We start from the raw sequence: 19,896 nt of genomic DNA on the forward strand, positions 1-19,896 counted from the left end.
TAAATATTAAAATCATTAATAAACTTCTGGTTTATTATAACATGAATTTCAAACATTCTAATATTTGTGTAATACAATCCGGATGAATATTTATATTTTTTAATAAAATAAGATACATATATAGTAAGAAACTTGCAAGTTAACATAAGATAATATTAGATATATAATTTACCATTAAAATACATAATAAAAACATATCATTTAAATATAATGAAAACGTATAAAAACATATTCATGATAAAATTATACTAAAACATACCAACAAATTATTTAAGAAATTTCATTCTTTTATATTTTAATCACCAATCACATTATTACTTCATCTTTTAAGGTGAATAAGAAAAACAACAACATTTAGATATGTTATATCAACTTGGCCACAGTTAAAATCATTTCGAACAAAATTTATTTTGATATTTTTTGTTTCTTTTAACTTTTAGTAATGCTTAATAAAATTCAACAAGATGTTTCCACATATGACAAGTACACGAACAATGGCTTTTCATATGACATCGATGATAGTCATTTTCTATATTCCTTTTATTTTGTTTATTTTGTCTTTTTCTTATATTCTTCACTATTCATCCATTTTTGGTGGGTAAAGATAAGGCATCCATCCAGTTCTGATGAGCAACAGTATCCATCCACTTCTAATGGGTAAAATTATCCATCCATTCCTAGTGGGTAAAATAATTATCCATTCACTTTTAGCGGTTAAGTGTATTCTTAGAATAATTATTAGTATAACCACCATAATTGTAATTATTATGGCAATTTATTCCATATCTATGATTATAATTATTAAACTATGTCGCATTTACTTTAGGGAATGAATGAAGTTTATGATTTTTCATTAGTAGCTCGTTATTTTACTCAACCACTGATGAGTAAAAGTATCCATCCACTCCTTGTAGATAAAGGTAACTATCCACCTAGTGGGTAAAGGTAATTATCCATCAGGTAGACAAATGTATCCATCCACTCCTAGTGGGGTAAAATTATTCATCCACTCCTAATTGATAAAATAATTATCTATCTATTTCTAGTGGTTAAACGTATTCTTCGTATAGTTATTAGTGTAACCATCATAATTGCAATTATTATGGCAATTTCTTTCACATTTATGACCATAATTATTAAATTATGTCACATTCAGTTCAAGGAATAGACAAAGTTCATGATTTTTTATTAATAACTCATTATTTTGGCCAACCACAAAAAGATATGAAATTCAAAACAAAATGTATTTAAGATTACCCAAAGTATAGTATTATCTACTTGTTACAAAAATAGATATCATGCAAAGTTAGATATCACACAAAATCAATTTCATATGTTCAATTCAAAATGCTTTATGTAAAATCTCCTAGTATCAAAGATAGATTTACATATGTTAAATAAAATCAAAGTCGGAATTCAACAAAAAAATCATATATTGAAAAAATCTTATTCCAAAACTAGAACAAATATATCATAAATAATTATATACATTTTCATTCTCAACTTGATTTAATAAATCTAGGGACAAAATATGATAAATACTTCATGGTAGCAAAATTCACATTAAGGCTGATTTTCAAGGAATGAAAACACCAAAGAAATATTAAGTCACTTGTTTGTTTTGTTAAAACCAAATATCAAACCAACCATTGAAATATCCTTTTGAAGCTTGAAAAAAGGGAACTTCGACTTTGAGATGATGATGAAAACTAAATGATATCAAAACTTGAGAGATTAAAGAGTTATGTTGATAACGTGTTATGAAATATAACATGAAAGAACAAGGATGAGAGAAAAGTATTAATAAATTAAGAAATTTAGAATTTACAAGATAAAATAACGCTAAGCAATCTGATTTGGATGGATTAAATCCAAATTTTAATTTAATCTATATCCAAATTTAGATATAAATAATCAAATGTAAAAGTTTAAATCAAATTATGTTCCTATGTTCGGTCTGTTGGGTTATTTGGCTTGTCTCATTATTTGACCTAATCTGAGCTCTTAAATTGTGATATAATGAACATTCACACATACATTCATAACATATTTAAAGATGTAAACTTATTAGAAATGATGATTTGGGCCAATATGCTTTCTAGTTTAGCTACAAACCTAAGAGTAAGCCCAATCATATCTTTGATGAGCTTTGGGCCATCACTCAAAATGGTCAACAACCATTGCCGCGATTTAATTGAAGAAGTTAAAACTAATAGCCAGGCTAGTCAAAATTCAGCCCAAGATTCAGTCTTACAAGATGTAAGAGAAATAGTTGCTGTCAACCATGTCTGATCAAATCTTTGTCCCCCTTCTAAATCTAAATATGATCTCTGCTTTTACAATTGACCGCTCTCTGTTTTTCACTACAAATCCTCTCCCTCTTCTCTTATACATGTGATCACCTGTAATAAGTTCAAGCATGGACGAATAAGAGTACTCCACCAGTTCTGTTCTGTGGAAGGAACGGTAAGAACTTTTCCTAGCTTACGTTTCCCTTTTTTGTTTAAAGTTTCTTTTCTTTCTTTCTTTTTTCTTTTGGTTATGGCTTGAGGTTGATTTGAAGAAGCTTATTAGTTTGATTATCCAAAAAAGAAAAGAAAAAGAATTTCTCTGTTCGTGGTTAGTAAATTATTATATAATTCATGTAAGTTGTTTTAGAATCATCAGCTCATCATATTCTAAAATGGATATTTCGTTTTTTTTTTATTTGGTTCTTATATTGATGAAAATCGTGGAAATTTAGATATTTGCCTTGCTCATGCAAAGTTGGTAGTTTAGCATTGCCGGTTAAATAAATAAAGAATTGTTGTTATATTTTATTAAGCTAGTTGAGATTGAATTGGCTCGTGGTTAGACTTAGATGTGATGCAATGCGCATATATGCTAGTTCCCGTAATGATAGCTAATTAAGAATGCAATATTTTGCTATAAAGTTGACAAATTTATTTTGGGTTATTAATATTCAATCTGGATCACTTCTAGAGGTTGGTAATAATTTGAAGGGAGAGAAACTTCAAAGAATTCTGTATATTTGAACTCTGAAGCAATGAGGGAGGAGCTAGTGGAAATGGCTGCTAAGTTTCTATTACACCCAACCGTAAGAAGAACTCCAGTCAGCTACAGGCGTTCCTTCCTTGAGAAGAAGGGCCTTACAAGCGATGAGATAGATGAAGCCTTTCATCGTGTTCCTGTGAGGGCATTGATCTTTTTGTTTCATAACATTCTCTGCAATTTTTTTTCTTTTAATTTCTGATTCTTTTTCCCCATTGTTTGCAAATTGAAGGATACACCTTCAAGTCTAACATTTGGACAGGACATTAACTCAAATCAAGGTAAGAAGTGACACATCTTTTAAGTCTTTTGACTAATATTTGGGTGTCCTTAACGTAATGATGGCTTAGATGTTGACATTTTTCATCCACGAAATAATTTTAAGTCTTTAACAAACTGCTTAGTTCCAACAATATAGATAGTAGTTGCATACCCTTGAGTGCCTGAAATTAATGATAGCCTGATCACAAACACGTTTTGCTTGATGTTTTCCATCTTTTATCAAGAACAGATGTGCAATCAAATCCTTTTGCCAGTTTTCGGCTGCAAGACACAGAACAATCCTCTCAACCTTTGGCTGCATCCATGCTTACAGCTTCTCCACCATCCAGGTTTTCCTGGTCAAATGCTATTTTTTCTCTAGTGCTACTTATTTTATCTGGTGCTGGGACTTCCATGCTCCTAAAGGTAATTAAAAGAAGTTTGCATTACCAGTTTGTGTAAATAGATTCTCTGCATGTTTATTTTTGTCCAAGGATGTTAGTATAATTCCTGCATTTGATGGTCTATTCCCTGTTTAGAAATTCTTTTTACCCAGGTTGAAGTCCTGGATCTGCAAGGTTGTTTTAGAAGAGGATGATGACAAGGGAAGAAACTCAAACCTAAGTTTGTCTAAAGAAGCAATAGAAGCTGCAAAGGCAGCTGCAGCTGCTTCTGTCGATGCTGCAAAAGCAAGTCTGGAAATATTGCAGTCAAAGAAAGAAGGTGTGTTTTATCTAAAGATGCTTTGGTCTTTATCTTGTAGCCATATCCATAGGATGCTTACATATGTGTGTTTGTAACAGGTTCTCTTTCTCTCTCTCTCTCCCTCTCCCTCTCCCTCTTCCCCTCTTCAATATTGATATGTTTTACACTATTACTCATCTTTAACAATTAATGGCACTCATTTTATCCTTTGTTAGAGGCGAGACACCTTGATGTTTTAGTACGATGTTTAGGCACCCATGTAGCAGAACTGAGGTCAATTACTACAACAATACGGAGATTGGAGGGTACTAGGGAGGCTGCGTTACGCAAACTCCAAGAACAGTACATTCAGCATGCATCACAAAATGGTAGGCCATAATGTTTAATATGTGCAACTTTTGAATCTATATTTACATTTATTTCTTTTTTTATTTATTTAAATTCTGGGATCTATATATGTTTTTTTATGATCACTTACTACTGTTTTAGCTATAATTTTCTGATCCATGGATTTCAATGTGCTATTGTTTAGAAATTGCTATATTCTTTTGCTTCAGCATCCTGAACAAGTTGTAAATGCATCTATAATTATTCTTGCTGTCTGTATGTTTCTAACTAATTATTTATCTGTTTCTTACTAATTCAAGAGTTTCATGCAATGTAATTTCCTTTCATAAAAAAAGAAAAAAAAAATATTTGTGTTTGTGCGGTATTCTTTCCAAATATCATAGGACCTTTACTATGTTTTTTCAAAATCAACATAATGACAAAGCTGTAAATTGGATATGTTACCAAATCCTTGGAATAATAATAAGATAAGTGCAATATCTTACTCTTAAGGTGTAGGCCTTATGTTTGGAGTGGAGTCCTATAATCAATGTATTATACAATGTCCTCATCAGGAGGCTTGTGACTCCTCATCAGTATTTAGAAATGGTAAGTTGGGATGTTCTTATGATGCATTCACTTTCAGTAGGATTTGTTAATGACTTCCAATAATAATAGATATGCCTTTTTTCCAAAATTCCGGTCTTCTGACAACTGAGCTGTCAGAAATCTTATTGATTTCATCTTTAGGATTTAAGAATTATTGCAGCTTGTCCAGGCAATTTTTTGTTTTAGTTTTATGTTAATTTCAGTTGTTTAACATGACAGGGTGAGACATAAACTTGTGTTCTACCACTTGTAATTGAATTTATTTGAAAGTTTATAAGGTAAAAAAATGCCCATGTTAAAGCATGAACATCTGAATGTGAAAACTGCACTGGTGGCAGTTGATTTGGACTAGAATCACAAATATACAAACTGCTCAGAAGACACACGCTTTGTGGAATAGGACCTTAGAATGTTTGGAACTTAGAAAATTGCCTCTAATATTTCATTACTAGATTAATTTCTTCTTTTACCACTGATGTTGAAAACTGTGTAGATACTAAGTATGTTTCAGCTGTCTTCTGGTCTTAGGTGTGTAACAATGTTTTGAATTTTGTCATGAATTCCTTTTGCTTATTTGAAATAATCAGGACCTGATAGCAAGCTGCCAGAAACCTCTACTGTACACACAGATCACCCTGGAAACTTTGTTTCAAATTCAACGGTAAATTAAAAAGGATTATATTTGATTACTGCTTTAAAAATCCAAAATGATGTCACTGAGGTCTAACTTAAACATCCCAGTTCTGATGAATTTGATTCTTCCTTTTCCATTCAGAAATTTAAACCAAGTGGCATATCAAATTTTGATAGTTCAGGTGCCTTTCAGAGCTATTCTCAGTTTTATCTTTTCCCTTTTTATCTATTCTATCATTTGGGCTTAGTATTTCGTATCACCTGTATGTTTGCTCTGATGCTTGGAATTTCTTCTACAGTTAGGCCTTCATCTACACCTCTGAGAACCTCTGCTGGCCAGCATCCAAAGTCCTATATGGAGGTAATTTCTCCTTTTTGTTTTTTCATTTTTTTTGTTTGTTTGTTTCTACTTTGGTTCATAAGGGCTATATAACATTCCTTTTTGCCACATTGTTAAATGTCATTGTAGCCCTTTGATGATTAAATTTACTTTCCTTAGTATTAGATAGGTGAAAGAACGCAACACTAAAGCCAGTTCACTTTTGTGTCCATTCTGAGATTTATGGACCAGAAAAGAATGAGTATATGATTGCTATAGTACGGTGAATGCTTTCTTTGGAGAGTGAGTCTATAAATGACTTGTGGAAGGAGGTGCAATTGACCTATGCATGTAGGCCCTGCCAGTAATAACAACACAGTTCCTTTCTCTAGTTTAGCTGTCTCATGTCTTCTAGGACTAAAATAAGTAAATTTTGCAGATCTTGGCTATGATACAAAGAGGGGAGAAGCCTCCTGGAATAAAAGTGAGCAATGCTTATCCCAACTCCCCACCCATGGTTTCCTGATAAAAGAATTGTGTTGATTTCAATGCTATATTTTTTATTTCGTATTTCAGGATATTGATGATTCACCTCCAAATCCTGATCAACCACTACCGAATCCTAGTATAACTCCAAGAATTAAGGTAAGCCATTCTGAGGAGAAGTTGAAATTTTATTTCTTACCTTTCTTATTGCACTTTACCAATGCAGTGTGAAATTTATTTGAGCACAATGTACGTGGGGAATTAAAACAACTGCTGGTGAACCTGGATAAAAGTCTTCCTTAATATAGAACAGAATTGTTGTTGCTTTTTAGTTATATCTTTTAGTCCTTTTCTGCTAGTTTTGCCTTCTTCCCTCTTTTATTTAGAGTTTGTGGTTTGAACAGCCTTGGGAGATGGCTCAATCTCAGAACAAGTTTGGTTACACACGGGACAAAGGGTCTGCTCAGCTAAATGGAGAGAATGCACAGCCATGGTGGAGACGTGATAATACCAACGCAAGAGAAATAGAAGCAGGAACAGAAAATGGGATGAGACCAATCTCCTATGGTCTGAGGACGGAGAAGCAATTGGTTCTGCAGTCTTAGGTATCTCCCCAGCTATAAATAGTCTGGGTGCCTGAAGCTCCTGCTGCCATCAGAAGTTCAAAATCCATGTTTCAGGATAGATGCATAAGATCACTATACGGTTGTATTTGGCCATCTGGTGGTAGAATGGACATCTAGAAGGGAAGTTCTGTTTTGATCTCTAAGAACAAAACCTAGAAGGCAAAGAAAACAGTTGTACAAGTAATGGAGATAGGACCTGTTTGAAGATGATGTTTGTGTGTTGCGTGGACGCAAAATGCATAAAAAAGTCAATTCAAACATATCCAAATCTGTCAAACTTCATTCTTCGGCGATATGTAATAAGCAATTAAGCAGTATGAGTTCCAGCAAGACTCTGTATGTTGAATGCTAATCCTTCTCCATTCTCAAGAGAGTTGCAACACTTTCATGGGCTCGGCCTAACTGATTGATCACACTACTCTTAACAAATTCCTCCTCCATTTTATTTACATAATTTTAATTTTTCTTAAGTGCAAGAATCAAACCTAAAATTTATAGGTCTAAACGTTCCCCACTCTTATCATCTAAATCAAATTAAAGTAATTTAAAATTTTAATTTTAATATTTAACTAATCAATCTACTATGTTGTGGTGGTCCTATGCATACGTGAAAGTGTATCATAGGTTAATTAATTTATTAATGCAAACAAATGTCAATTTTTTAATATAAAAGTATTGACATAATATCTAAAACGTAAAATTATACAATTAGTGATGGATTTAGTCATTATACAATAATTTATAAAAATTGAGTTTATATATTTTTTAAAATTGATAATTTCAGTTCAATGTTAATCATATTAAAATTTTTTCATTATTTATGCTGGCATGATATGTTTTTATTGACGTGATTTTAAATTTAATGATTTATCAATTGATGATATGACATTTTTTTATCTATTTCATAATATTTTAACTACTTTAAATTATAGAGTAGATAAATTCAATTTTTCCCTTACCACACTTTTTCTTTAAATTTTAAAAATTTATTGGTATTTTTTATCTATTTCTTTTCCAATATTGTCTAAAACCATTAATTTTCCATCAACAACACAAAAGCTCTTAATAAATTTTATATTTGTGGTAACTTTGGATAGTTTAGGCCTTATTTTCATTTGACCATAATAAATTTCACATAACAATCTCACATTGGACAATTTCATATCAACACTTAAAATGAACTATTCAAAAAAATTCAAACAAACCTTTATTGTTCTATTGTTTTTAATTAAGGTTTTATATTTTTATTTTGGCTAAATAAATTATGTTAGTGAAAATGTCACTTATCTTTTTTTTATCGCATGATGTTAATGTAACATATTAACGTGTAATAGTAAATAGTGATATTACATATTGATGTGATATGATGATATGATTATTTAATATTTTTACTATTTATGTCAATGTCATATGAATATAAAAATAAAAAATAATATTTTAATTAATGACTGTTAATCAAATATTAGTGATAAAATTTTATTTAATTTAAAATAAAACTATGAACTTGATTAAATATAATAAAAAAATATAATTTATTTATTTTTTTAAAATAATTTTAATTTTTAATAAAGTATTAAAAATTTTCATTTTATATTTTTAAAAAAAAAAGTTGGAGAAAACTTTAACCAACTGCAATGTTAAGTAACGAGTCAAGTCTCGAGTGTCATGGGTCCAAACTTAAACTCAATGTCACATGGCATAAACGTAAAAACCCAAAAGTACTTTTAACAATTGAAAAAAAGAAAAAAGGAAAGCTAACATTGGGGGACGTGAAACAGTGTGCTTAACATTCTTAAAATATTAAACCTCGATTTTTTTTTCTTTTATAAATTTTCTGTTTGATTGAAACGCTAAAGGAGCATGTCAGATGACAGGCGAGAATTTTCTCAGGTGACAAACAACAGATATCTGCAGGTACGAAGATTTCTAAACCTCGCTTTCGAAAGTTATGGTTTTTCTGTTATGAATTTGTCTGCATCAGCTTTTCTTGAATAAGACTGAATTATCTTAATTCTTCTTCTTTGACACCGATGATCGAGTTATTTCTTACGTTTTAAATTCTTAATTCTCTCTTTAGTTTCAATATTTTGTTTTCCTTTCTTCTTTTAATCGATGGTGACTGTGTTGCTCTTTAATTTAGTTTTCGTCTCTTCAGAGAAAATTTTTTGTCATTTTTAAAGCGGATGGTTTAATTTTCGTTGGTGGAATTATCAACCAAACGAGAAACTTTGTGTTGTTTTTCAGCTATTTGATTTTGTACTTCCTTACAGTTTTGCTATATAATGTAAAAATAGATAAATAAATAGTTAAAGGTAAGATTATGATGGCTCTGCTTTTTTCTTTTTGTAAGTATATTTTTTTGTTTTTTATTCTTTCCTTTTGGCTTTCTAACTGAACCCGCATTTTGATTTTTCTTTCTAAAAGCCAAAGGCATATAGCAAAACTAACAACTAAATGAAGAATTTGATGATTTATTTGCTGATTGCTCGAAGTTGTATGACACAAACTTCTAGTTTTTCAACCCATTTGATAAGCAAAGGGCTTCACAGAAGCGATGTAAAGAATCCCAATATGAGGATTTGGTGTTCTAATTTCAAATGTTATTAATTGGTTTAAAATGGGAAAGGAAAGATTTGGTGTTCTAGGAAATGACATTTCTTGGCAAAAGGTGAAAACTAAAATGGTGCTAGGAAATGATATTTAAGATTTGAACAGTGTATGAAACCCAACGATTTTAGTTCTTTTGCTTGATATGGGAAATTAAAATGGTTGTCTTTCTCATAAAACTGTGTTCAGCAAATTACTTGCTCTCTTTACATATCTGAATATTGGAAAAAATTATATGAATCATCAGGAATGTAAAAGTTAAAATTATTTTATTTTAGTCTCTCAGATGTACCAGTTTGTTGATGGAAGGGAAATTTTGAAACCACCAGCTGTCCGAGATTCAAGATGTCAAAAAATTTATGTCCCTTTAAACGTAAGTGAGAAGAAAGTACATTCTACAAAGTCCTATGCAGTAGCTTTCAATGAATGCTACTTGTGTTATCTAAAGGAGATGCTGCTTCAGTTTTAAAATCATAATTTGGCAAAGAATAATAATAATGATTGAATAATGCTTGTAACTGGCAGGAATGTCTGAAGATTGTTAATAAAGTTACATAAAAGTTTCTAGACATGTTATTTTGTTGCAATGTTTGAATTATCTGCCTTTCTTCTGGGAGGCCTCAACAACCTAAGGAAACTTAATTACTTATGGTGTTTAGTAATTTATCTACCCAATTGGAACAAAAGAATGTTTAAACATTATTTCATCACTGGGCTTTCTCTAGTTCGAATTTTGATATACTTGCGAAGGGAAAGACTTGTCTTGTAGAGAAAGGAACTTCACAAGCTTACTTCATTAATTATGTTAGCATTCTAATCAAGTATCTCTACTTTGTAATTGGGATGGGAACTAGAGACTAACAAGTTTACGATTATCAGAATAAATTGTTCTTCATCTCAAATTGTAGTTAAAATGTAAAAGGGTGATTTTTTTTACTTTACTATACAGGATAGAAGCTGTGGCATAGCTCAAACAAACTGTCAAAGGTATAACTTTTTTAACTTCCATAAATCTGGTATGCTTTCAAAGTTACCTTCGCCATTCAGATTTCTTTTACTTAATTGAGCAATATGAAAATTTTATAATTTGTTTGGCCTGTTTACAGCTCAAGGATAGTCATAGAGGAAAATATTGGATTGGAATCTTGTTCTGAACTGGATTTTGTGAGAAGTTGCTCAGGACAGGAATCTCTTTGTCCTGTCCCAGATCAGACAACCACCACATGCAAGCTCATCAAAGTTCATGCTGTTACTCTGTCTTCTCCTTCTACGATACTCTCTTTCACTGAGAATGCATCTCAAACTTCACATGTTTCACGTGTAATTGATTCGGACCAGCAGCCATACAATGAGTCAGAGGCTTCTAGGGTGCTGCAGAATGTGCATATAGTAATAACCCTTACATTATACAGTTTGGCTGTCTTTCCTGTAGAACCCCCTTTTAAGGTTTTACCAACTTTACCTCCCATCCCGTTCCCCCCCCCCCCCCCCCCCCCCCCAAAAAAAAAAAAAAAGAAAAGAAAAAAAGGTATAATTTTGTGTGTCTTAACCTGTACTTTTAAGGTTGCCTAAACATTTCTCCTTTCCTTTTGGCATTTCTCACGCCTTCAAGAATATTAATTCATTTGGAGTTTGTATATTTTTCTTGAAATGGCATAGTAGCTGATAAGGGTTGTAATATGTCTTTTCAGTCAGCTCAATTAATGGAGGATTTTCTTGAACTAGCTAAGGACAACACAAAGAAGGATCTGGAAACCTGTGGTGTTCTCAGTGCTTTTCTTGTAAGATTCATGGTTTCTTTAACAGTCACATTGTTTTATGTTGTTGATATTTAATAGCATCATAAACTGCCTAATGTTGGCATAATTGGTTCTTTTCTTGTAAGGTTCATGCTTTAACAAATGCTTCTATACCTATCAGTGTCCTCTGGTGTCCTTGGCCTATAAAAGACCTTAATATTAAATATTAGCTCGCTTATCGAATCCCTTTTCTTGGGCAAGTACATGTATGGGTACAAATTGGAAATTGAGTCCATATAGATTGTAAGCAATCCTATGGATAGCCCTTCTCCCCCCATATTTGTGTAATGCATGATAAAATTGTCTACGCCTATTTCATGAAAAAATTGGAAGTTGGTAGAAGCATAACATGGTAAATGGTACTATGACAATTTTGTTAGGTATGAAAGTCACTGTTAGTTGTTTTATTTTCCTGCTGTTATGTTAGCTCAAATTACGTGGGAATTAGAAATAGCCTTGTTCTCTGTCCTGTTTAAAACTCAGTGAAATCTAGCATGCATCTAAGTTTGCATATTCTGACAAAAATTACCATCAACCTATGACCAACTTAAGCGTAGTCTTGGTAAATTTTCTATCAATGGGGATTACCAAGTCATTCCTGCATTCAACTAATGTTTACTAGTTTCTCAAACATTATGGCTGGTCTCTAATTCATTCTTGCCATACGTAAGTTTTTAATTGTATTTGAGTGAGAGCTACTTTGCCTGTATGTTTTTGGCTGAAAAAATTTCTGCTGTTAAAATCTGCATCATGTTATTAATGTTGGCAATTATTGTTGTGGACTTTGAGGCCATTTCTCCTGAACTTTTACTTCTGTGTTCAATTAATTTCCAAGAATTTTTATTTCAACTCATCCATGTCCTTTACCTTAATGAAACAGGAAAGGGGGACATTCTATGTAACCACTCTCATAATACCTAAACAGGAATCAAGTTCAAATTCTGTAAGTGTGCAGTGCCTTTTCACACCTTAATTGGCTTTATATTTAACTTTGGTTTATGCTCAGCACTTCCAGTTCGTAACTTGTCAGCAATGAATGATAGTGTCAGGCTAAAAATGAGGAGGAAATTTTTGCCATACAAAATGAACGGTCCCTTTATCCAGTGGGATGGATACATGTATGTCCATTCCTTTCTTTCATTAGTTTCTTTTAGATCTCTGTTTCTTTCCTCTGTAGATTATACAAGAAAGAGGTAATATCTCAAGATGCAAGTCCCACTATGCGCTCAAGCTGACCTCAGTACTACATTTCTTATTTACTTTCAGACACACCCTTCTCAGAGTTGTTTCATGTCATCAATAGATCTCCATACTCAATACTCATATCAGGTAATTGAGTTAATCTTTTATGCGCCCCAATTATTGCTCAAAGAATTGGTCTAGATCATCCTAGATTTTATTTCTGGATAACTTTCTAATCTTACATGTTTAACCTATGTATCATATTCTGATATTTTGAACAGCAATCTTTTAGGAAACAAAAGTAATAATTTCTAGATGGAAGTTACATATAAAGTGCAGTTCTAATGGTAGTTGTTTCCCTTGTCGGCTATTGGGAATATTGCCACAATATTAGCTTTCTCCTTAAATTATTTTCAGGTAATGGTGCCTGAGGCTTTTGCCATTGTTATGGCTCCTACCGATAACTCAAGGTCTGCTACTCATCCACAATGATTCAATTGTTGACAACTTGGATTATGAAATTGTTTGTGCAAGTTATAGACAATACAGATAATGCCTTCATCTGCATATATGGGTTTATCTTTCATCCACTTTCTTTATATTTAGTGCTATATTTTTTTTTTTTTCATTTTGCTGATAAATTATTTTTTTTCTTCACCTCTAATATAGATGGCTTTGCATTTGCCTATGTAACATTTCAATATCACTCCCTACCGTTGCCATCATTAGTGTTTTCTTTTTCTTTCGTTTCTCATTTGTTCAGAAGGCCAAATCATCCCGCATTCTGACTGCCTTTATATTTAACACTGATGTGCCTTTAATATAAACAGGGATTTGTATCTACCTTTTGTTACGAATATTTGTTTGGGCCACTTCTCACAAATCTGTCGAATTTGCTGTTCTTTGAAATAAAAGTAGTAAAAGTAGTAAACTATAAATTTAGCTGGTAAAAAGCATAAAGGTCTGTGAACAATTTTGACTTTGCTTCATCTGAGTTTATCTTGAAATGCATAGCTCTCAAGTTACACTCTCACACAAATGAATTGTATATGTTTTAGATGGCAAGGAATTTAAAACCACATGCTAGGTGAGACTGCCTTAACAGGCAAGCTCTAATGGTATAAATCCTCTGAAAGAAAAACTTGAATACTCTGATTATTTTAAGTGAAAATATGTAGGAACTGCTGTGTACAAATCAATAAGAAATATCAGCATAAAGTTATCCAAACGCATTAAATCATGATCAAGTTAATTGCATTGAGCTTTCCTTATTGATTTTTCCCAGGAGTTATGGGATATTCCGGGTTTCTGACCCCAGTGGAATGAGTGTACTCAAAGAATGCCAGGAGAAAGGATGTCAATTTCATTCTCACAAAGAAACAGAAAACGGGAGCCCCATTTATGAACATTGCACTCATGTCTACAAAAATTCAAATCTAAGGTTTGAGATCTTTGACCTGCGCTGAATTATGTTGATGTCGACAATTAAATGGGTGAAACCTGCATGCCACATAACAGAATTTGGCTGATAAAAGAAGGCTAAATAAAACAGTGTTTCTTTAAATAAGTGTGCATATTGCTTCATGTATAGCTGTAATAATGATGAGGTTGCACCTAGAATGTGTTTTAATAAATGACAGTTTCATTTGATATGCATGCATTTCATTTTGTTTAGAATTTGGTTATTTTGTACTAATATCAAAGTCTTCCAGATGATGTGATGAGATTGGGAGGTCATAACCTCTCCTGTGCCCCCAAAATGTTTTTGAAGTCTCCTGTAGGGAGATAAGAACTATATACCATATGAAACTCGTTTGCTTATAACCTAAAATCACTTTTATAATTGACATGACCATTTATGATTGGCAAATTTTTTTATGTGATTCTAATGTGATCAACTTTATCTTACTTGCCAAAACATTTGTTTTTTAATTTTTATACTCATATCTTTTAGCTTTTGCATATTATCTATCTCTGCAATCCATATGTATTGATTAAGAAAAAGAACAAATATTAATACTTTTTTTTGAATTTAGTTGGAGATATGAAAAATATGTAGTGTTATAAGATTTTTCAATTGTTAGGAGAGGACAAAGTTGAACTCTTGACCTCCTTTTTAGAGATAGAAGGGGCGGCTATCTTCATGTTGTACATTAGTCATTGGTTATTGGTAGTTGATTGAACTTAATTCAGTTTTGGAATAAAGATAGTAAAATTTTACTTATTTAGACGTATGGTTTCATTATGTGTTACTTTGATCCCCTTATTGAAATTCTTGGCCCTGCCCTTGTCCAAGGGCAACCTACTTCCTCATTCTTGGTTCCCTTTCTTTGCCTGGCCTTTCCAGTTTCTAGAGGACACCAACTGCCATTGCATGCGTGAAATATGGAATCTGTGATATCTCAAGACTTGAGAGAGTTCTTGACATTGGCAATTCGAATATGTTCCCCTAAACCACAGTGTTAATAATGAAAAAGAAGTAGGGGAAAGAGATAGAAAACAAAAATTTATGAGGGAAAATCAGAAATGGATAGAAGCAAGTAGGGACGAACAGAGGAAATTGGCAGAGAAATGGAAGAAGAAAGGGAGACAACCGGCAAGAATCAATAGGGGGGAGAAATATACCAAATATATAATTAGAATAAAAAAACCGAGGTGTTCATAATTAAACCTAAAAGGCAAAATACCAAATATAACTTTAAAGCTCTAATACTATGAAAAAAAAGTAAAATACAAAATAACTTATATAAATGTGAAAGTTACAGTTAAACCCATAAAATGTATAATCAAGTATTTAGATAATCTCTTAATTAGCATATTTTCATCCCGCATCACATACTTTGCAGATCAGTATGCTTTCTTAGATGACTATTGTATGCGTAAACTCTTCCTTATTGGATGTATTAATGCGAAGAAATACATTGTTTGGACTAAACTCTGGGTTTCAGACATAGCAAATAACGTTCATAAATGTTTGAATGAACATGTACTGCCAAAGGGGGGCCTTATCATTTTATTTCTTTCACGTGCATTGTAGTTACTCCATTAGAGTGTCGGTCGCCGGTTCATTAATAGTGGTTGCTTTTGAATATAGAAAGATGATTTCTGAGTTCTGAATCTATTTAAATATATATATATATATATATGCCAACAAGAACTTATTCTTTGTCCTTTACTTTTCTTCTTTATATGATCTTATAATTCATACCAAGAGGCCGCAAACTCAAATTACTCTAAGGCCTTGGAAAATTCTGACCCAAACAAATTGCCTATGAAAACGCGAGTGCAGTTGAAAAACAATGAAGGGCTCATGTGAGTCTGGGGACTTTCCAGGAACCCAACCCAGATGTGGTCCACCGCCTCAACCTACTACCAAAAAGGGTCAGGTGAAGGATGGGTGGTCCCTTTGTGAAATCGGCCAGTTTTATATTTCTGGTAGCTTTGGCAGCAGTGAACCCCACTTCCCTGTGAACCAAAAAGAAAAGGCGCTGTCATATCCAGCCAGCTCTTTTGCGAGCATCCGAGTTTTTCTCTGTTTTTTTGGGTCTCTGAAACTTCGTTACACGTTCGTTCATCTTGTGAAAGACGCAAGAGTGTCTCCGGCTGAAAACGAATTAGAATTTGCTCTCAAATCCAAGCATTTAGCTTTAGAAACTCCAACTCCCTGGAAATTTCTCTAACTGCAGGAATTACTTACCCGAGTTTTGGGGAGAGTTACGTCTTCGTCATTAATTTGTTTAGGGAAAATTAAAGAGTTTATGCTCCTAAAATTGTCATTTCACCTTTTTTAACACTAGCCACAAATCCTTTTGTATTCTTTTTTGTTTAATGCAAGTAAGCTTTTGGTAGATATGATTAAGATGTTATTAATCTCGTTATTATGAAGATAATTAACTGTCATACTAATCATTGAACACGTTGGGGATTCATTATTTTACACGATAATTAGTTATCAGAATAAAAAATGGATAATAAATTATCTGAGCCCAATAAACATTTATATTACTGGACTGCTCTCATAAATATTATATAAACAAATCAGAATAACATTATCAAGAAAGAAATCTTGATTTATAATGTCATAAACCTTCCATATCCCTAACAACACTCACTCACTCTACTCCCAAGATTTACAAAAAAAAAAAAATTAATTAAATTAAAAATTAGACCTAATAAAAGGATTTTTTTAAAAAAATTTAATTAAATACCTAAAATGGATGAACATTTTTGCTTAGGCCATTGACGTTAGTGAAAAACCCGACCTGTCTATACGGCAAATACGATCGCCGTTTCTCCCCTTCCCTCATGGCTCTGTTTTTAACGTAAAGCTTTTCGTGAGCCGACAGCGACGTCGTTTTAACAGTCTTCTCCTTCTTCACCTTTGGTTTCTCTCCTGTTACTTTCAGCTTCGCGTTCTTCTCTTCTTTTTCGTTTTTCTTCTCAGTTTTTACCGACGAAGGAGGAGGATGGTTTAAGAAGACGAACGCGTCTTTACCGTCGCTACTACTTCGAAGCATCAAATCTCGGAACCTCCAAAGCTTGGAAAACCCTGTGGAGTTGCTCTTCTTACACCTGTCCGGTGAGGTTTCCTCCACGGTTTTTCCATCTCTCCTCCACTCGCAGTACGGTCCCGCCGGTTCCGACGAGCTCGATGACGTCGTGTCCGGTGCATCTTCCACGAAAAGCTTCCTCAACGGAGGCCGTAGAGAGACGTCAGCGTCTTCAGACTTCAAAACAGAGCCATCTTCGTCGGCAAAGAGGAGATCTAGGTTAAAGAGCGGAAAAGCCGGACGGATCTGACCGTTTTGGAAAACGTCGTCGGCAGAAATCGGGGACCCTCCGGGATTTAAACAAACAAATGAAAACTCTTCGTCTTCCTCCTCCTCTTCGATTTCCTCTTCCATTTCCGGCTGATTGCTTGGTGCCTCCTCTTGTTCCTTATTAGGCTTCTCGGTTGTTAGCTGTAATTTAACTCCAAAATCATGGGTAAACTTGCCGGCGATGTCCGAAAACCCGGTTCCAGAATACTTATTGAAGCTTGGAGACAAAGACAGAGAAGAACTCATGACTTGCATCGTAAAGAAAACAAGAACCTGAAACCAAACCTTTCAATTTCTTTGCGCCAGATAGAGAAATAGCATGAGGACGTGGTTGATTTTGTCGGGTTTTAATAGGGGTTGTTGGCCGAAGGGACGATGGAAACTTCCAACACTTTTAATTTTTTTGTTTTTTAATAATATGAACGCGGAAATATTATACTAATTTTAACACGTGGGCGATAATGTAAATGCGATGGAAGAGAAAGGGAAAATAAAATTGAAGAACATAATTCTCAGAAAGGCAAAAGGGTGAGGGTGCTTGATGGACAAGCAACACGTGTTCACAAGGCGGGGTTGTCTAGAAGGATGAATGTGTTTGGGGTTGACAGGTGCGCTGGGTCACCCGCAGGTTACATTGACCAATGACCAGATTTGGGAAGTCCAAGGTCAAAAATGGTATATGGTTATATGGTATAGCTGCACATCTCGTTAAACAAAAATACTCCATCGTTTGGTGGGTAGATGCATCACGCGTGATGCAATGGGGTTACCGCCATGCTGCCTGCTTTGGGGAACAAGGAAGAATCAGAACAACTAATCTTAAATTAGTCATATATATATATATATACATATATTCGTCAACTCTAGGGTAGTCAGATGGCCAAACCAATTTTTTAATTGGGGATGGAGAGGGGGGGGGTGGTTTGGTTGCCTTCCTCATTAAATAAAAATTTGCAATCAATATTTGGAATTGATTGCAATAACAATCTTTGCTTCGTTCTATAGAATGTAACATGTTTTCTTTCTTTTTGTTTCCTTCACTGATTATAAGTACCATGTAACTATTAATATGTTATTATTTTTATCATTTCCAAATATATATATATATATATAAATCCTATTAAATAAGTTTCTAGAGACATGAACAAGTATTTAAAAAAATATTATTTGACAAGACGTATACATAATTATTTACATTTTTAACTGACAATATTAGTAAATGAAAATAAAAAAAATATATTTTTAATTAAATATTTTATTTATAATTTAATCATTAGCATTTTAAAATATTAATATGTTATTTATAATTTAATCATTAACATTTTAAAATATTAATATTTTATTTATAATTTAAATGTTATTATGATTAAAATATAAATAATTTTAATTAATTTTTAAAATTAAAATGTTATTTTTATAATATATAATTAAAAATTTAAACTTTTTTCTTTTTATAATAATATTAATAATTAATAATTTAAATATTAATATTTTATTTATAATTTTATCATTAATATTTTAAAATATTAATATTTTATTTATAATTTAAATGTTATTATGATTCAAGTATTAATAATTTTGATTAATTTTTAAATTTAAAATATTATTTTTTATAATATATAATATATAATTTTTTTAATTTATAAAAGATATTTTGATCTTTATCATTTTTTAAAGCTATTCCTTAACCAAGGAATAGCTAATACCATGGGAACTGTTGGTATTAGCTATTTCTTAGTTTTAATTTATTTTTGAAAATAGTCATTCTAGCGGAATGGCTATTTTTGAGAGCATGTGGTAACCAAACAAAAGAACATTTGTTCCTTAGGAATAGAAGGAAAGAATCCTTACACATTAAGTAATGTTCATATTCAATTCTTGTCTATATACATATATTCAACGGTGATGCATTTGTAAATTCTTTTGAAAATTTTTTAACGTGATTATATAAATTTTTAATAAAAAGTTTTATTTGTCTTTTTTATATAGATATTTTACTTTATATATATATATATATATTGGAAATTTTTTTTGTTGATGACAATGAATATTTTTACTTATTATATTTCTAAATTGATAATTTTCATTTTAAAGAATTTTTAATTATTATATATGTAATATTTATGATTGTATATAATAGTAGCATACAAAGATTGAAATTTAAAATTAAGAAGTAGGTATAATTACTAAATGGGATAAAATCTAATCTTATTTCTTATTTATCGTTTTAAATATTTTTTATAATAAATATTAATAAAATTTACCTAATTTGTAAAAAGAAACTCAAATTACATTGAATCACTTTCATTTAAATATTTTTCTTAACTCTAATAATATTGAATATTATATAAATTACAATTACAAAAGTTGTGAATTGCACATACTTTAACATTTATACATTAAAAGTATTTGTATTTATACATATATATTTATTATTAAAAAATAAGTAAAAAAATAAGTAGATGTAACAA

General features: G+C 31.9%; 3 protein-coding genes across 6 annotated transcripts; 2 read left to right on the top strand and 1 right to left on the bottom strand.

Annotated features, from left to right (window-relative positions):
- Nucleotides 1-2,294: 2,294 nt before the first annotated feature.
- LOC18609466 (peroxisomal membrane protein PEX14-like) lies at nt 2,295-7,399 on the top strand. Of its 2 annotated transcripts, none has more exons than XM_007044591.3 (12): nt 2,295-2,466; nt 2,983-3,190; nt 3,284-3,332; nt 3,563-3,738; nt 3,852-4,035; nt 4,269-4,385; nt 5,541-5,614; nt 5,729-5,768; nt 5,886-5,947; nt 6,345-6,389; nt 6,482-6,550; nt 6,796-7,399. In XM_007044591.3, the coding sequence occupies exons 2-12, from the start codon at nt 3,047-3,049 to the stop codon at nt 6,994-6,996; spliced, it is 1,161 nt and encodes a 386-aa protein (XP_007044653.2). In that variant the 5' UTR covers nt 2,295-2,466; nt 2,983-3,046; the 3' UTR covers nt 6,997-7,399. The 2 variants fall into 2 exon arrangements, with proteins under 2 accessions (XP_007044653.2, XP_007044650.2); XM_007044588.3 differs by having other exon boundaries at nt 2,296-2,466; nt 4,233-4,385.
- A 1,347-nt stretch (nt 7,400-8,746) lies between these two features.
- AMSH2 (associated molecule with the SH3 domain of STAM 2) lies at nt 8,747-14,265 on the top strand. Of its 3 annotated transcripts, none has more exons than XM_007044592.3 (10): nt 8,747-8,931; nt 9,911-9,997; nt 10,574-10,611; nt 10,731-11,013; nt 11,316-11,405; nt 12,304-12,366; nt 12,467-12,541; nt 12,690-12,752; nt 13,023-13,075; nt 13,891-14,265. In XM_007044592.3, the coding sequence occupies exons 1-10, from the start codon at nt 8,878-8,880 to the stop codon at nt 14,069-14,071; spliced, it is 987 nt and encodes a 328-aa protein (XP_007044654.2). In that variant the 5' UTR covers nt 8,747-8,877; the 3' UTR covers nt 14,072-14,265. The 3 variants fall into 3 exon arrangements, with proteins under 3 accessions (XP_007044654.2, XP_007044656.2, XP_007044655.2); XM_007044593.3 differs by having other exon boundaries at nt 8,771-8,931; nt 9,903-9,997; XM_007044594.3 differs by lacking the exon at nt 9,911-9,997.
- A 2,309-nt stretch (nt 14,266-16,574) lies between these two features.
- On the bottom strand, nt 16,575-17,752 carry LOC18609469 (uncharacterized). The gene has a single exon (XM_007044596.3). The coding sequence runs from the start codon at nt 17,678-17,680 to the stop codon at nt 16,814-16,816; it is 867 nt and encodes a 288-aa protein (XP_007044658.1). The 5' UTR covers nt 17,681-17,752; the 3' UTR covers nt 16,575-16,813.
- Between the last annotated feature and the right edge of the window lie 2,144 nt (nt 17,753-19,896).

The sequence above is a fragment of the Theobroma cacao genome, chromosome 2 (genome assembly GCF_053813885.1).
Source record: "Theobroma cacao isolate CCN51 chromosome 2, ASM5381388v1, whole genome shotgun sequence".
NCBI lineage: Eukaryota > Viridiplantae > Streptophyta > Magnoliopsida > Malvales > Malvaceae > Theobroma > Theobroma cacao.